This window comes from Nomascus leucogenys, chromosome 2 (assembly GCF_006542625.1).
Source record: "Nomascus leucogenys isolate Asia chromosome 2, Asia_NLE_v1, whole genome shotgun sequence".
NCBI classification, from domain to species: domain Eukaryota; kingdom Metazoa; phylum Chordata; class Mammalia; order Primates; family Hylobatidae; genus Nomascus; species Nomascus leucogenys.
The window spans coordinates 155,262,799-155,281,339 of record NC_044382.1 but is presented as its reverse complement, the minus strand read 5'-3'; the positions used below and the strand labels follow the sequence as shown (position 1 = coordinate 155,281,339).

The 18,541-nt window shown below is 55.9% G+C and overlaps 1 protein-coding gene across 5 annotated transcripts in view; it reads right to left on the bottom strand.

The window, feature by feature from the left end:
• ACSF3 (acyl-CoA synthetase family member 3) overlaps nucleotides 1-15,833 on the bottom strand; it is a 67,975-nt gene extending 52,142 nt beyond the window's left edge. For 3 of the 5 annotated variants that reach the window (XR_004031993.1, XR_004031994.1, XM_030820419.1), the window contains exons 1-3: nucleotides 15,696-15,833; nucleotides 8,297-9,001; nucleotides 6,830-6,985 (exon numbers count right to left, since the gene is read on the bottom strand). Coding sequence is in view for 3 of the 5 variants with exons in the window: in XM_030820419.1 (XP_030676279.1) it covers nucleotides 6,830-6,985; nucleotides 8,297-8,962 (822 nt within the window). In the remaining 2 variants the exon portion in view is untranslated. Of the gene's footprint in view, nucleotides 1-6,829; nucleotides 6,986-8,296; nucleotides 9,002-15,466; nucleotides 15,523-15,695 lie in introns of those variants that run through there. The other 2 variants (XM_030820428.1, XM_030820433.1) reach the window with 2 other exon arrangements.
• Nucleotides 15,834-18,541: the final 2,708 nt, after the last annotated feature.

Genomic DNA, 18,541 nt, shown 5'->3' with positions numbered 1-18,541 from the left:
GACAGAGTCTTGCTCTGTTGCCCAGGCTGGAGCGCAGCAGTATGATCTTGGCTCACTGCAATTGCCGCCCCCTGGGTTCAAGCAATTCTCCTACCTCAGCCTCCCGAGTAGCTGGGATTACAGGTGTGAACCACGGTGCCCGGCTGATTTCGTATTTTTAGTACAGACAGAGTTTCACCATGTTGGTCAGGCTGGTCTCGAACTCCTGACCTCAAGTGATCCACCTGCCTCAGCCTCCCAAAGTGCTAGGATTTCAGGTGTGAGCCACCGTGCCCGGCCAGTTTGCCAGTTTCTTAAAACATTCAACAGAAAGTCACCATACAACCTATCAATTCTAACCCTCTGTGTCTATGTAAGGTCAATGAAAGCATGTCTACAGAGATTTATACGTAAATGTTCACAGCAGCATTATTCATAATAGCCCCAAACTGAAACAGTCCAAATGCCCATCAGATGGTGAATGGATGAGGAAAATGTGGTATATCCATACGATGAAGTCCTATTCAGGAACAAGCTATTAATACACACAGTAGAACACGGATGAAACTCAGAACCATCCTGCAAGTGAAAGAAGCTGGAATAAAACACTGAGTGTGACATGCCCCATTTGCACACCCTGCCATCTCAAATAAGGAAAGTCTAGAGGCAGAAAGCAGATTTGTGGTTGCCAGGGGCTGGGAATGGGGGACATGGACACTGGTTTGAGGTAATGGCTACATAATTCATAATTTACAATAGTGAATTTTGTGGTGTGTGAACTGTATCTCCATAGAGCTGTTTTTGAAAAGGGAAGGTGCAATAAAAACATTTTCAGTGAAACCAAATTGAGGGATTTGTTGTCAGCAAAGCTGCACTACAAGGACTATCGAAAAGAAGTTCTCCAGGCTGAAGGGAAATGGGTTAGAGGGAAGCACGGTGCTTCCTGGAGAACCTCTGTAGGGACAAATGAAGGTACCAGAAGAGGAGACGTGTGGGTAATTTAACAAATTTAAGGACTCCTGATATGGTTTGATAGTGTCCCCACCCAAATCTCAACTTGAATTGTATCTCCCAGAATTCCCATGTATTGTGGGAGGTACCCAGGGGGAGGTAATTGAATCATGGGGGCCGGTCTTTCCTGTGCTATTCTCATGATAGTGAGTAAGTCTCACAAGATCTGATGGGTTTATCAAGGGTTTCTGCTTTTGCTTCTTCCTCATTTTCTCTTGCCGCCGGCCATGTAAGAAGTGTCTTTTGCCTCCCGCCATGATTCTGAGACCTCCCCAGCCATGTGGAACTGTGAGTCCAATTAAACCTCTTTTTCTTCCCAGTCTTGGGTATGTCTTTATCAGCAGTGTGCACACGGACTAATACAGTAAATTGGTACCAGCAGAATGGGGCTGGGGGCGTATGAAACATGCAGCCACGTTTGGGACTGGGGTGCACGAAACATGCAGCCACGTTTGAGAACTCTTCCGCAGTTTCTACTCAAATGAAACATACGTCTAGCCTGTGAGCCAGCACCAGGAGGTGCGGATCCAAGAGAAATGTCCACAGGGACATCAGTGTGAGAATGTTCATAGCAACCGTGACTTCTAATAGCCACAAACTGAAAACAATCCCAAGTCTTTCAAGAGCAGAATGGATAAGTGCACTGTGGCTTCCGCACACTAGGAAATACAACACAGCCACGTAAAAAGAACAAACTGCATTTGATGCAACACACGGATCAACTGTCAAACAGTACAGTGAACCAGAAACAAAAACGTGACACTGAGGCACAGAAAACGGAGCACGCATGTAGTAGGATGGTGCTGAGGCGGGGAGAGCACGCGTGTAGCAGGATGGTGCTGAGGCAGGGAGAGCACGCGTGTAGCAGGATGGTGCTAAGGCGGGGATAGCATGCACGAAACGGGACAAGGCTGAGGGGCAGGGAGCAGGCGCGGAGGTGAAAGACACGAAGGATGGTCTTTCTTGGAATTCATCCAAATCTTCAGAGGGCAGCTGCTGCCCTAAAGAAGGGCACTGAGAGCCGAGCGCGACCTCCTTTCTCCAGCACATCCCAATGCGTTGCCACACTTCCAAGACCTGCAAGGCCTGGAGGCCCCCTGAAGGGCGCCATAACATTTGACTAACTAGTAAGTGCTTCTGAGGCGGCAGGAGCAGGCCTGTTGCTCTAACCTGAGCTGCCACAGCACAGACCCTGCCAGATGGCAGTTCCCACGCAGGCTGCTCCGAGGAGCCACCCCCGGCCACCCTGATTTGCTGCCCTGCCCTCCTGAGTCCATGCTGCGATCCTGAGGAAGTTGGCCAGGGCAGCGCTGTTGGAGACAAGTGACTGATCTGAGCCTCTGGCTGTCTCGTCAGCGGCGACTTTGATCTCCAGAGGCTGTGGCTGCACATCCATCTTTCGGTGTCCTCATCCTGTCCCCCACCCCCATCTGTCACCTGAAGGCACTGACACCCACGGCCCTCTGTGCAGGATGACTTGAAGACACCGCGTCTAAGATCGTTCAGCACCACCGCAGGAGTCTGGTCACCCCACACTTGTATCCTACACATTCTTCAACATAATCTTAGACAAAACCCCAATGTTCAATAACGCTGACAGCTGGATTTTACACATAGAAATTCCTAAAGTTGGAAAACCCTGAAATTGGGAGTTTATGGAAAACAGTTGCAATCTTTTGTAGCCACAGCATCAAATTTGTTTAAATATTAAGTTTTCAGCCGGGCATAGTGGCTTACGTCTGTAATCCCAGCACTTTGGGAGGCTGAGGCAGGTGGATCATGAGGTCAGGAGTTCTAGACAAGCCTGGCCAACATAGTGAAACCCCATCTCTACTAAAAATACAAAAAATTAGCTGGCTGTGATGGCAGGTGCCTGTAGTCCCAGCTACTCAGGAGGCTGAGGCAGGAGAATCGCTTGAACCCAGGAGGCGGAGGCTGCAGTGAGCCGAGACTGTGCCATTGCACTCCAGCAGCAAGGCTAACAGTGCGAGACTCCATCTCAAAAAAAAAAAAAAAATTAAGTTTTGACAGCATAGTTTAGAGAAAAATCCCAAGTAAGTGTCAAAAACGGTGAAGGTCTGAGGCTTTCCCATGTCAGTTAAAGGTCTGAGGTTTTCCTGTGTCTGTGGAAGGTCTGAGACTTTCCGGTGTCCATTAATGAGCCAGTCTGCAGTGTCTGGAAGATGACAGCAGACCCCCAGGCAGAGACCACAGGGCAGACACTCTCGGAGCAGAAATCCCTGGGCAGACGCCCTTGGGACACAGACCCGAAGGCAGAGACCCCCATGGCAGATGCCCCTGGGCAGAGACGCCGCAGCAGCAGCTCCCAAGCCACGTGCCTGTGGGCACTGGAAAGGGCCAGGTGGTGTCATTTATGCAGTGCTGGAGAATCAGCAAGATGAGAAAGCCCAGATCCTTGACAGCTGGCCTGCGCCAGCACCCGCACCCACCTGCCTCTCGCCCTGAGGGAAACACACTCTTTACTCGGGAGGACGGAACCAACCTGCCCTCAGCTCCCTGGGAGATGTTCTGCCTCTGCCCCTGCCAGCTGCATCTCACCCTGGCACGGTCCACGACAGTGGCCGTTGCTGCCTCTGCCCAAGTGACCATGGCAGACCAGCCACCATCAGCACCTGGGCAGCCCCCAACAGAGGTTCAGGGCCAGGCTGCCAAGGGACAGGGGCCAAGGTGAGGCAGGCTGAGGGGGCCCAGTCAGAGGCACAGAAACTGACACCCTGGACAGAGCTGACAGCCAAAGGAAAGGAGGGGCTCAGGGCGGAGAGGAGGGAGCAGCCCCGTCAGAGGAGCCCCCAGAGACACAGCAAAGGCATCGAAGGTCCCTACATACCAGGCGCTGCACCACCCACAGAGTGCACTCACGGGGAACTCACTGCAGCCAAACCACTTTGAGTCAGCAGACGTTCACCAAGGACAGCTGTGTGCATGCAGGGCGCACCCCAGAGAGAGCCACAAGGAGGGTGGGGTCACTGAGCCAGATCCCTACCAGGGGAGCCAGGAAGGCCTGGAGCAGAGCACCAGGCAGATGTCTCCGGGATGGACCACGCAGATGAGGCAGCTGCAGTGTCTGCCGTGTTAACAGACCGCTGTGTTGTAGCTGGGGTCAGTGCTGAGATGTCCGTGAAAAATAAGGGCTGAAGCCAACAAGAATGTGGAATGTGTCAGGGAGATGGGGCCCTCAGGGAGGCTCTTCAGGAGGTGACTCTGGCGACGGGGCCCTCAGGGAGGCTCTGTGGCTATAGGCGTCCTGAAGAGCAGTGGAGGGACCTGACGGCTAATGACCCAAGTGTGCTGGCAGCCACCTCTCTTTGGCACGGTAGTAACTGCTAGATTTTAAAGAGGTCTTTCTCTAAAGCCCAATGTTACCATCTGTGAAGAAACAGGCTCACTTGCTCTTAGAAAGCTGTTCTACATACTGGCTTCTCTTGTGAGACCTTCCCTCCAGCGGAGGCTAGAGAAGAGCCCCTTCTCTTTTCCAAGTTTGTGCCCACTGTGAGCCGGGCTCCACCCTTATTTTCCGGGGATGAGACTGAAGGTCAGAGAGGTGGAGGGCCAGATGAGCTGCCTTCTCTCCACCTCCAGCCACCGTGTGGGGTCGGATGCCCCGTGGTGAAGAGGATGGGCCACTCAGCTGCAGCAGAAGCAGAGGGGAGGTGGGCGGAGCCTCTCAGCTGCAGCAGCAGCAGAGGGGAGGTGGGCGGAGCCTCTCAGCTGCAGCAGAAGCAGAGGGGAGGTGGGCGGGGCTGACTGCTTGCAGGGACCCCTTCTGGGAGAAATTCACACCTGACTAGGATTTGGGTCCTGAGCTCCCCGTCAGAGGCCTCAGAGCTCCACACAGCCTTCGATGGGGCCAGAAAGACTTCAGACAGGAAGAGTCCTGGCAAGAGCAGTGAGTGTGGGGCCGGCCACTGGTGGCTGCTGTGCTCTGGGCTTTAGGGCTGTGCCTCTGTTGGCTGGGACGTCTGCCCCGCAGAACAATCCCGCACAGACTAGGAGCCCAGCCCCAGGCATCTGGCCTCGGAGATGGGCTCTTCTGTGCTGAGAACAATCATGATATGATCCAAATCCTAAGGGCTTTTCCGTACATCCACTTCTTAAACCTTTTTCCTGTGAATAAAAGGCGTATTCATTATATGGGCAGAGGTTGGTAAACATCCATGGCCTCACCAGAGGGCTCCGCTTCACCACACCTGTGACATGCGTGTCCATGGCCTCACCGGAGGGCCCCACTTCACCACATCTGTGACATGCGTGTCCATGGCCTCACCGGAGGGCTCCGCTTCACCACGCCTGTGACATACGCACACCTCGTCCTTCCTGTGGGCTCAAGGCCTGCCCCTCATGCCCTCTGGAGCCTGGTGAGGGGCTTTCGCTTGCAGTCAGCTAGAATACACACAGGGCCACAGCAACTCCTAAAAGCCACTGCCATCCCCAACTGACAGGCGAGGCCCGACGCTGTGCACAGGGTCCCCACTGGAGCCCAGGTCCTTTCCCTCCAAAGCAGCATCCCTGATCTGCCCTGGAGACAGCCCTGCACAGGCAAGGCTGCGCGCAGCAGCTCGGCGATGACTGCTCCCACCCCAGTGCTCTGTGTGGCCAGCACCGCGTCCTTCCCTCCCTGCCTGCTCCAAGGGAGACGCTACAGAGGAAGCCATGCAGAGAGGGGAGACAGAGACTCCACAGCAGCCCTCCAGCTGGGCCAATACTCCAAAGTAACCCCCCGCAGCAAGCAGCTCTCCATCTGGGCCAGTACTCTGGAGTAACCAAGGGCTGCCACAGTGGCTCAAGGGGTCACACCCTGCGCCCTGGACCCTGTACCCGGCATGTGTCACCTCACGCAGTGGTGGGAACTGCAGGTGGGTGAAGCGAAGGACCTCAAGATGGGAGATTATCTTGGAATATCCGCGTAGGCTGTACAAAGGGAAGCCGACGGAGCCCTGACTACGGAGAGAAGGCCATGTGCCTGCAGAAGCAGAGCTGGACGTGAAGCAGCTGGAGCCAAGGACACAGGCGGCCTCTAGAGCTGCAAGAGGCAGGAACGGATTTTGCCCTGGAGCCTCCCGACGGAGCAGCCCCACCACACCCAGCATCAGCTCTGCAAGACTAGTCTCAGGATCCTGGCCTCCAGGCACGTAAGAACAAACTCGCATTATTTTAAACCAAGTGCGTGAGCATTCGCTGCAGCCGCAGGAGCTCGCAGGCAGCAGGGCCTGTACAGCCGCCTTCGCTCATCCAGTCTCACTATTCACGGTTTCAGTGACGCATGGCCCACTGCAGTCTCACAACAGATGAGCACAGTACTGGAAGGTATTTTGAAGAGAGAGCACTTTCACACAACTTGATTACAGTACATGGTTATAACTGTTCTGTTATTGTTAACCTCTTACTGTGCGTAACTTATAAATTAAGCTTTATCATAGGTACGTATATATAGCAAAAAGCATCATAGGTACAGGGTTCCATGCTACCCAGGGTCTCGGCATCGGCGCGCCCCCTGTGGATAGGGGCGCCTGCACACCAGGGAAAGGTGCCTGGTCTGACGGTGGGGCCAAGAGCCCTGACCCCGACCAGCGAAAGGCGCCTAGTCTGAGGGCGCGGCCGAGAGCCCTGACCCCGACCAGCAAAAGGCGCCTAGTCTGAGGGCGCGGCCGAGAGCCCTGACCCCGACCAGCGAAAGGCGCCTAGTCTGAGGGCGCGGCCGAGAGCCCTGACCCCGACCAGCGAAAGGCGCCTAGTCTGAGGGCGCGGCCGAGAGCCCTGACCCTGACCAGCGAAAGGTGCCTGGTCTGAGGTGCAGCCGAGAGCCCTGACCCCGACTCACCTGCTGAGCGCTGAACTCAGGCATCATCACACAGGTGGCTCCCACCCAGAGAGGACAGAGCAGCGCGTTGACCACACCATGGACGTGGTGCAGCGGGAGCACGTGGAGGATCACGTCGTCTTTGGTCCACGCCCACTTGTGGACCAGCCCGGTCACCTGCAGGGGATGAGAGTGCAGCTGAGAGCGGCAGCAGGACTGTGGCAACAGCACACACAGACCTGGGGCTCAGGGACGGGAGCTCTGGGCCTCCCAGCTGAGGAAGGGGAAGGAGAAGTTCGGCTCTTTGTTGCTCCCCTCTAGCAGCCTCTCAAGATGACGACAAAATCACAGCAGATCTGCTGGGTCACTCACTTACCCTGAAGACAGAGGACAGCGACACACACAGCCGGGGGCTTTAGGGAATTTAGAAGGTGGGGGAATGGCTCTGCAGATACCAGGCCGACAGAGCTCCGTCCCAGCATCGCCATTCCCAGCTCCGCCCCTGCCCAAGCCTGGGACTCAGGGATCCAGAGCCATTCAGGCTGGAATTGACTCCCAGCCCAACCACTGGCTCAGCTAACAGCACTGCCCACACAGAGCTCTGCTGATTCGTGAATTATCGTCACCTGCCCAGCCGGGACAGAACCCAGGCCAGGCTCCAGAGCACATCCTCAGCTCTTACTGAGAAGCAGCGTGAGGCACGGCCCACTGAATCCTCTGTCCAATCTCACGGAGGACACTGCCTGCTGCCTGCACAGGCTCCAGGGAGAAGCACATGTGAGTGTCACTCCCCTCAACAAGGACAGAGGAGTCTGGAGCCCGTCCCTCCCGACAGGCGCGCTGCTTCCAGGAGTGACGGCGCAGGCCACCCAGGGCGCAGCCTGCTGCGTGCCCATGGCGCCTCATCAGCCCACGACTCCGTGGGGTCCACTTCCTGCCTTCCCCTTTGTGGCTTTTGGTTTTCATTTTTACTTTATTGCTTCAACTGCATAGGAGACGTTATGACACTATACAAATGGCAGGTAAGTGATGTGGTTGGAGAGTTCTGTGAAGATGTGACTGAGGTCACAGGACACACACAAAAAAGAGTAAGATGTGGGTGTATGTGGGGTCCTGACTACACATCCTAACACGTGGCTGGCCTCTGAAAAGCCCCTCAGCATCACAGGCAGTGAGTGGTCCCTTCTGCCTCATGCAGCATGGTCCTGGCAGGGTCACTCGGCAGCCCCTCAATCCCTCTACACCTGAAGGCTTTGCCCCTGCCTGAGCCTTTGTGCTCGGCCACTCCTGGAGCCGTCCTGTGTGGCCAGTGAGGCCAGCGGCCACGCCCTGCGGGCCTGCATCCGTGTATCTCACACGGGTCTGCAGGATGGTGACAACTGTGAACGACTCCACAGAAAAGCGAATGAAAACATGTGCTTCTGGCCCAGAGCCCACCCAGAGTGCTGTGCCGTAACCGAAGCCATCACGGCGCGGGGCGGCACTCACCACAGCCCTGATGTTTTGGTGCGTGCTCAGCACGCCCTTGGGCCTCCCTGTGGTCCCACTGGTGTAGATGATCATGGCTCCCTTGTCCTTCCACCCCTGCTCTGGGACTGGGACCTCTGCTGGTTCCTGTACTGCTCCAGTGTAGATGGCTGGTGTGAGTGGCAGCAGCGGGACCCCCAGCTTCCTGACCACTGGGCTCAGGAGCTCCAGGTACTCCTGGCTGGCGAGGACCACAGAGCTCTGGGAGTCGCAGATGACATACTCCAGCTGGGCCGCGGGGTGCTTCCTGTAGAGGGGGACTGCCACACCGCCGCTCATCCACGAGGCCCACTGGGCCACGACGTAGGAGGCGTCGTTAGCGCACAGGAAGGAGACCCTCTCTTCCCGGAGGTTCCCGCCGACACACCCGCGGAGCCTGCAGATCTCCTGGGACAGGCGAAGGCTGCGGGAATAAAGCTCCCTGTACGTGTGGCGGCTGTGCTGGTCAACCAGGGCGATTCTGTCCCCAAAGGCCAGGGCACGGGTGAACACCGGGGCGCTCCTGTCTGAGTGGGCCACCGGGGCTGTGTGCAGAAGACCACTTCCTGTGTGTCTCGCAGGAGCCAGCCGGCAGGAGGCCAAGGCACAGCCCAGGCGCGGGAAGGTGAGCATCACATGGGGCAGCATCGCACTGACAGGCGTTCCCGGGAGCCTCCTGGGGCCGACCTGGAGAAAGGCAAGGCACAGAACGTGAGTGCCCAACTGTCCCATCCGAACGTGGCCAAGACAGGATGTAAAACACCTCCCCAGTACCCAGCCAGGTACGCCTGCTGCACCTTCAGTCATGAGGCAGCGCACCAGACAGGCCGCGTCAGCCTTCCTCACCCACACTGCTGGAACGTTCCGTACGCACCCAGCATCTCAGCTTTCTATTTCACTTCATGGGTTTAAGGATTCCCAAATCACGCAAAATTCTAAACAATGAAATAAACTAGGTAAAACCAAGGAGAAGCATATAAAATTCAACACACTTAAGGTACTCTGAATAATGGGTTTTAGAATCCTGAGCCTGGAAAACCACCCGTGAGGGGAAGTGTGGCTAAGAGCTTAGCACAGCCCCTGCTCACAACAGGCATGGCCTGGAGACCCCGCCCCTGAGGCAGACACAGCGCTGCCTCTCTCACACCCTTCCCACGCAGGTGTGTAGTGGAAATGTGGTGAGGTGCCAAGGTTCGTTTTTTTGTTGTTGTTTTTTTTTTTTTCCTTGAGACAGGGTCTTGCTGTGTCGCCCAGGCTGGAGTGTGGTGATGCAATCATGGCTCACTGAAGCCTCGACTTCCTGGACTCATGCCATCCTGCGGCCTCAGCCTCCCTAGTAGCTGGGCCCACAGGCAGGTGATACCATACCCAGCTTTTTTTTTTTTTTTTTTTTTTTTGGTAGAGACAAGGTCTCACTGTGTTGCCCAGGCTGGTCCAACGTCCTGGGGTTATGGCAGGTGTAAGCTATGCTTTTTTCCTTCTTTTCTTTTCTTTCTCTCTCTCCTCTCTCTCACCGTTTTTTCCTTTCTCTCTCTTTACTATCTATCTGAGATGGAGTCTCACCCACTCTGTCTGTCTGTCTATCTATCTATCTATCTATCTAAGATGTGGTCTTGGTCTGTCACCCAGGCTGGAGTACAATAGCGTGATCTGGGCTCACTGCAACCTCCGCCTCCTGGGTTCAAGTGATTCTCCTGCCTCCCAGCCTCCTGAATAGCTGGGATTATAGGTGTGCACAACCACGCCTGGCTAATTTTTGTATTGTTAATAGAGACGAGGGGTTCACTATGTTGACCAGACTGGTCTCCAACTCCTGACCTCCGGTGATCCACTCACCTCAGCCTCCCAAAGTGTTGAAATTACAGGTGTGAGCCACTGCGCCAAGCCAAGCTTTAACTCAGGCAATTCACAGGGCTAGAGAACATGTTTTACGCTGAACTATAATTCACTCCTTTCCCCCCAAAAACTTAACTACTAAATAACAAATAAATCAGCAGGAAGCGAGGGCTCCCTGGGAGGGGCCGTGCGGGCCCGCCGTCCACTGGAATTCTTCATTCAGAGAAAGGAGCCCGAGAACAACCCAGGGTGCCTCCGCCTGTGGGCCCAAAGCTCGTGACGCATGAGGGCTGGTCCAATTCCGCAACATGCATTCTGCGGCCAGAGGACACTGGCCACGGGACACTGCCCCAGGATGCGGACACAGGCCGGCGCAAAGCCCCCGCATTACAGAGCGAGAAGAATGGGCGGCACTTTCCACCAGGCTCCTGCATCCCTGGCCCTTTATAATCGAAGCTTTGCTCGACTCATGAGGGCACGGGACAATCTGCTTTCTCAGGCTCTTTACGACCAGCAGAAGTGACCATGTTTCCTTCCCAGCGCTGAAGTGGCCTGCTGGAGTAAACAACAGTCGCTTGCTCTGGTTTCAAGCCCCCAACTTTACAGCTCCTTCAGGCACTGTGCTCGTCTGAAGTAAGAATAGGCTTGTCTGCCTCCCTTCCTGGGGGAAGCACCCTCTGGGCTCTGCTGCCACTGGGCACTCAGCGGCCCTCGTTCTGACAGCGTCCCAGGCCTGTGGCCAAAGAGTAGTCAAGTTCTCCGTTTGGTTTTCAGGGACTTTGAATGAGTATTATTTTGACAATGATGCTACCATCTAATACACACATATTAGGTCAGGTTTCATCTCAGCATTTTGCCTCAACCACACTCTGTTCAGTAAACAAACAAGGCAACCACTTGTTCACACACAGAAAAGTGAAGAAGGCCAAGTTCAAACTCGCCCAGCTCCCGAGCCAGAGACAGGAGGTAAGGGGAAGTTCACAGTTCACAAGAGCAGCAGGCACAGCTGCTTCAGCAGGTGGAGGGGCACGAGAAGGTGAAGGCACTGCAAATGCTCATCCTCCTGGGACAGGCACCAGGCCTGGCGCTGGAACCCAGAAGGCCGGTGAGGACACCTGTCAACGGGCATCTGTGCTGAGGTCGCAGGCTGTGTGTCTAACGCTTCCCACAGGCACAACACTCAACACTCAATGGGGGAAGGGAAGCATGTTCATTTACAAGCTAAAGACAACATTATAAAATAAAGCTGTGAGCCTTGTCTCCCGACAACGGGCAGCAGTGACCCCATGACCCTGTCGAGTCTCCTCCTGCACACCACGCCCCCTCAGTGGGATCTGTGCCCACGTTCAGCAGGTTCTCTCTCTCCAGCACATCTCTTTCATTAACTTGCGAGGGGAAAGCTACTGGCCTTGGTTTTTGCTTGTTTGATTTGGGTGTCTGGTTCCCCTGCTAGCCTGGGGCTCTTTTGTTTTTTTTTTTGAGACCGGAGTCTCGCTCTGTCACCCAGGCTGGAGGGCAGTGGCGCCATCTCCGCTCACTGCAAGCTCCGCCTCCCAGGTAGCCTGGGGCTCTTCATGAAGTCCCCCATCCCAGCCAGCAGGGGGATCTCCTGCCTCTGGCCCAGGCAGGAGGAAAACGAGCCATGCAGGGCCCTGAACCTCAGCACAGCTCCGCGGGCCGCTTGGACGTCCTGTGTGAGTCTTCTCTGAATTCTACCGAACGGTCAGCCCTGCAGGCCACATCATCTCCTGACATGAGGCACCCATGTTCTGCCCTCCACAGCTGTTCGGAGGCAGGGCCATGGCTGGTCCGCCTACACACCAGGACCCTGCTACCATAGAGAAACCCAGAGAACGGCAAGAAAACAACTGGGCTTGACCAGACACAAGACATCAGATCAGCACGTGGGCTGTGCCAGCTTCAGAAAGCAGCAAACCAGGGCGGCCCCACCACGCTTCCTTCCTCACTTCCAACCAATCCTGCACTGCTTTACAGGTGTGAGGGCACAGAAACAAGGAGAATCCACACACAGAAAACCAACTGGGCACTGGGTGCTCTGGGTTATGGCCCCGAGGCCAGACTTCCGCTGCTGAGAGCCACAGGCAGTGTCTGGGATGTGTGGAGCAGGGGACGGTGCTTTCTGGGGTGGTAAGGAGCGGAGCACTAGGGCGGCTGGCAACACTCACTCAATATAGAAGGTGCCTGTCATTGTGTGTAGCTGTTTCTCACTATGACAGAAGCACATGAAAGGGGGATGACGGCTTTCCTCTAACTAAAGCTGCTGCTCAGAAAAGGTTTCTGCAGACCACAAAGAACCGAGTTCTGACAAAGCGAGTTCAAGCTCGTGCTGTGAACACGCTAACCACACGCTAACCACACGCTGAGCACACACAGCACACACTACCAGAGCACAGTGCCCCTTTTGGCATTTCTACAAATTCCTGGGTCACCCCGCAGGGCGAAGCCACGGCAGAGTAAGAGTGGATTCTCCACAAAACGCAGAGCTCAGCAGAGCTGGTGATGCTGACACGCACAGCTGGGCTGCGCAAACTCAAGGTGCAGGCTGAGAAGAAACCGCTGCTCTCCTGGGCGGAACCCAGAGCGCTGCCTGTGGGTGGGCACTCCTGCCACCAACCCCTGGGAGGTGACAGACGTGAATGGCCCCGTGTGAGATGGTCCCAGCTCCCAGAGAGCCCACGTGCTATGAGCAGAGGCCACGGGCAGGAGGGACGGAGCGGGGCCTGGTGGGGAGGCTTCCTATGGAGGGTGAGAAGGGCCTGACCCAGCCAGCGTCGGCCGGGGGAAAGGAGGAGTCCTGGCACCTGCGGCTGTGTTCACTCGGGGTGTCTAGGGCACAGATGCCGGGAAGTGACATTGCTGGGTCATCTTTAATTTTGAGAAATACAGACAAAGTCCCCTCCAAAGAGGTGCTGATTTATTCTCCCACCAAGCATGTGGAAAACCGAACCAGCCCCGTCAAACCAGCTTTTAAGTCCCTCAGGCTTGAGACCATGAAGCACCCAGTCATCAGTTCTTTTCAGCACAGAGGTCGAATCCTCACAGTCATCGGATCAGAGCCCTGCCTCGAACAAGCAGACAGAGTCTACTCAGGCAGATGGCTGTGCGAGGTCTTCCTGCACACCTCCCGGTCCAGAGGCACCCCAGCTCCCTCAGAGAGAACCCCACCTTTCAACCACTGGGACCCCTTCTACGGTGGGGCTCCCCATCACCACCAGGAGCACAGTGTGGAGGGACACTGCCCACCAGACAAATGCAGTCGGGGCTTCCACCCTCATCAGCCAGCCTCATACCCCTGCTATGCAGCACCCTGATAACCCGACGTCAGCGGCGTCGCCACGTGGCTGGGAAAGGACTCTAGTCAGAAGCTGAGAAAGGTGCCTGAGCCAGGACAGCCTCCTTGGTGAAGGCATGCTGGAAACACTGAACCAATGAACACAGCGGCTCTCCAGCCCTCGGGGAGGGAGGCCAGACCTCTCGGTGTTCTAGCCATCAGGTTCTGAGATCAGACCACTAAGGCACTGGGGCTTCTCGGGAACACACATGCAGCGCCAGTGGGATGCATCTTTTCCGTCTTAACCAGAGCACTGGTTAACGGCAGAGTTTAGAGTCGCCACAGGCTTCCACTTGAATGGCCGCTGCCTTTGTCCTCATTTCCTCACTGGCCTAGCCCTTCACTTCCCACCGCTAAGATGGCACAGTAACAAGACCTGCCTCACAGGCTTCACATGAGAGTGTAGGAATGGCCTGGCACAGGCCAGGCAGAAGACAAATGGCCGTGCCGTGCTCAGCAGGGTGCTCCCCATGGAGCCTCGTCACAAAAATTACTAGGTCAGAATGACACTGGCATTCAAACGAAGGGGCTGGTTTCAACATGAATAAAATGACACCTGACCTGTTCACCACGACACGTGACCCCCCCCCCACCCCCCCCCGCCAGACCTTGTGTTTGAAGTGGATGCCGGCACTTCCTCCTGCACTTCCTCCTGTCGGCTGCCCTGATGAGGGTGTGGGGCAGGAGGGTTGTGCTTGGTCTGCGGGGCAGGATGCGTTTCAGCATCACGCCTGTGGTTTGGGGGGTTGTTTTCAAAATTACATTTTTAAGTAACAGACATTCACATTGCATTCATGAGCAGTATGTTCAAATAAAAAAAACCAAAAGGGAAAAAAATACACTTGAAATCCATATCCATTTTAGGAAGAAAAATACTATTTTAAAAATGCCATCTGGAAAGGTGACACTTACAACTATCCCAAGCCCACAGTTTAATCCACCATTTCTGTCTGCCTTGAGGAGATGGTTCAGAGCCAAAGGAGCAAGAGCAAGGGAAGCCTCATCTTATGTCCCCCAACACCTGCAGAGAGAACACCAGCCTGGGCCGGGCTTCACGCTACGAAGCTCCCAGGGTCCCCAGGGTCCACCGGTAGTAACACCTGTGCTCCTGGGTCCACCATGTGAACCCCCTCCTCAGCAAGGTCCCAGCCTTGGGCCCTAACACGAATGTCTGTCCTCCCAGGCTGGGAAAGCAACAACCATGCCCCAGACACAATTCGTGTTCCTATCTCTAAACGTGTTCCCTTTCTGGCAAATTCCTAATCATTCTTCCAAGCCCAGTTCAAATATCACGTCTTCTTTTTCAGTTTTATTATTTATTGAGACAGTGTCTTGCTCTGCCGCCCAGGCTGGAGTGCAATGGTGCTGTCATGGCTCACTGCAGCCTCCGATTCCTGGGCTCAAGAGAGCCTCGTGCCTCAGCCTCCCGAGTAACTGGAACTGCAGGTGTGCACCACCACACCCAGCCAATTTTTACATTTTTTGTAGAGACGGGGTCTCACCATGTTGCCCAGGCTGGTCTTGAACTCCTGGCCACAAGTGATCCTCCTGCCTCTGCTGCCCAAAGTGCTGGGATTACAGGCGTGAGCCACTGCACCTGGCCTGCCTGGTGGAATTTAGACTCAGGACGGCAACATCAACTCCTGACTGCACCGGGCCTCACCCCTTTAAACCTTCCCTCTCTCCAGGGAATGGGCTGCCTGCAGTGCCTTCCAAATACTTCACGGCCGCCCGTCATCATTGTTTGCTCACAGATCTACCTGCCCTCAGGAGCTAGGCCGGCTGTGAATCTGGGCCCCACGCGCCCAGCAAGGTGCACGCAGCCAACAACTTAAACGGGGAGTACTTCAAGGGTGACTTCTGACGCCCAATGAAAAATGGAAGTGAATTTATTCCAAACACAACCAAACACGATTCACTCTGAGGATGCCTGAACACGGACCCCGCCGGCTCGACGGTCTCACCGGGCCTCGTGTCAGCACAGCTTCTCCCCCCGCTCCCCACCGGACACGAGAGGCTCGGCGGCCCGGGAAGGCCGACGCCCGGCCCCAGGCGGCTCGCGGGGAAGCGACCGCGCCACGGGCCACGGCTGAAGCCCAGCTGCGGCCCAGGGGCGGGCGCCGGAGCCCGCGCCCCCGAGAGCTCTGCGCCCGGCCGACCCCGCCGCGGTCCGGTGGGCCCCGCCGCCCGCACCTACGAGACGGCCGCGGCCGCGGGGCAGGATCTGCCTCGCCACAACTCTTCCTCGTCCTCCGCCGCGCGCGCGCCGGGGTCGGGCCGGGTCCCGCAGGGTTGTCAGTCGGACCGCAACTGCTTCCGGCGCCCAACAGCTTCCCCGGCGCGGCGCGTCCGTCGCCCAAGCGCGTCCCCCTGGCGCGGCGCCGTGGCGGCGGGTTCCGGGCGCGAGTGTTCCCCTGTCCCGCCTGTCCCTTCGTGGCGGGGTCGGGGCCGCGGGCGTCTCGTGAGCCGTGGCCGAGGCAGGCGCCGTGGTCTCCGCTAGCCCGGGGCTGCCCGGATCAGAACGGCGCGCGGGACCGCTCCGAACGCGGATTGCTGAGCCTCGCACCTTCCTCTCAAAAGGGGCTCCCTGGGCTTTGCGGCTGGGGGTCTGCACGCTGAACTCCTGGGTGATTTTATTATTATTATTATTATTATTATTATTATTATTGTTGTTACTTATTATTATTATTATTATTATTTTGAGATGGAGTCTCGCTCTGTCGCCCAGGCTAGTGTGCAGTGGTGTGATCTCGGCTCACCGCAACCTCCGCCTCCCGGATTCAAGTGATTCTCCTGCCTCAGCCTCTCGAGCTTCTGTGAACCGTGAACACATTGCCCTCCCACTGCAGACTCTGCGTAAAGCTGACCCAGGAGTGGTGGTGGTGGGAGGAAGGGATCACCCTGGAAGCACCCATACATGATGTGCCCGTCAGCAGCCACTCAAGGTGGAGGCCCAGGGCCCCGCGATGGGGTCAGGCAAGGCTGGGTTGACCCTGCCCGTGGCTGCTGACCTCCAGGATGGCCCTGGGGGACCCTGCCTCCTGGTGTCTGTCCCATACTGAATGGGGCTGCCCTCTGTCAGCAACAGGAGGCTGAAGGGATGGCTGTGTGTGACTTCTGGTGGTGGGGGGGTGGTTCAGCCTCCTCCTTGCTGCCTCTTGTACCACACACTCAGGGAGGTGGCTGCTGTATCATGAGGTCACTCAAGCAGCCGTGTGGAGAGGCCTAAATGGTGAAGAGCAGAGGCTGCCTTGGAAGCAGCTCTTTCAGCTCCAGTCAAGTTTCAGATGAGGCTGCAGCCCCACAACACTCTGGTTGCAACCTCAGGGGAGACCCTGAGCCAGAGCCAGCCAGCCAGGCTGCTTCTGGATTCCACATTTACAGAAACTGTGACATAATAAATGTTAATTGTTTTAAGCCACTAGGTTTCGGGGTAATTTGAAGACAGCAATAGAGAACGGATACACCGCCTCAGCCAGTTAGTAGCTGTGTGATACTGGGAAACTCATCGCCCTGAGCCTCAGTTCCTCACCTGAAGATAAGAGCACCCGCTGCTAATGGATGTTACAAAAATTAAATAAGGGCTGGGCATGATGGCTCATGCCTGTGATCCCAGCACTTTGAGAGGCTGAGGTGGGCAGATCACTTGAGCCCAGGAGTTTGAGACCAGCTTGGGCAACATAATGAGACCCCATCTCTACAAAAAATACAAAAAAAGGTAGCCAGACATGTGCGTGCCTGTAGTCCCAGCTACTCAGGAGGCGGAGGTGGGAGGATCACCTGAACCTGGGAGCTTGAGGCTGCAGGGAGCTGTGATTGTGCCACTGCACTCCAGCTTGGGTGACACAATAAGACCCTACCTAAAAAAAAAAATTATATAAGATATTCCAGGTAACATTCCTAGGACAGTGCCTGGAATGTGCCTGGACAGTGCCTGGAATTTACAGAACATTTGTTCAGTAAATAATTATTTTTGAGATGGAGTCCCACTCTGTCACCTGAGGTGGAGTGCAATGGCACAATCTCGGCTCACTGCAATCTCCACCTCCCAGGTTCAAGCGATTCTCCTGCCTCAACCTCCCGGGTAGCTGGGACTACAGGCATGCACCAGCACACCCAGCTAAGTTTTGTATTTTTAGTAGAGACAGGGGTTTCACCATGTTGGCCACGCTGGTCTCAATAAGTAGTTATCATCACTATCATAAAATATCTATATCGCAAAATGGGAAGAGTTCAAGATGATCTTAGTTCAACCCAGTGGGCTCAGGAATGCTTTGTGGGAAAAGTAACATGTGAATTGGCCCTTGAAAGAGAGGCAGGATTTGGGCCTGGGTCGATAGAGGACCAGTGTCCTCAGAGAGGGGACAGCATGGACAAAGGTGTGGAGGCTGAAAGGCCGGGGCTTGCTGAGGGCCATTCGTGCTCAGTTGGAGCCGGGGCCGAAATGTGCAATGGGCGGGCAGCTGTGCAGGTGAATGGATCAGACCAGGAGGTGCTGGAGTTACGGGGTCTGGAACCTAGATGGAGGGAGCTCAGCAGCCTCTGGAGGGTTCTGCGTCAGCTGTGGGAGGCTGGAGCAGGGAGCTTTGAGGCTGTGGCACCGTGTGGTGAGGCTATTCTGATTCTTGTGGGATACCTGGCCTGTGGTAGGTGTGCAGGGGCTGCCGGAGACATGGATAAGCAAGAGCCTCCCCACTCTCCAATCTGGTCACCCTGATGCGTCGGCTCACGGATTCTGGCAGGACCAGATATGGCAGAGGCTGACTCACATTGGAAGAGCTGTTGGCAGAGATGCTGCTGCTGTCGGACCCACATACTCCACGAAGGCAGGAATTCAGCCACGGCAGGCGCTGGCGGCACCTGTTCAACAGTCACCAGTCCTCCTTCCTGTCTTCGGACCCTGATCTGGTTCCCATTCCCACTGGCCCTGAGTCAGGGGCTACGGGGAGGTGGGCCCCAGAAGGCGCGTAGTGAGTGGTTGAGCCTCAGTAATTGCTTTTGCTTTTCCAGAGACCCTGCCCATGAAGGTGAGGGCAAAT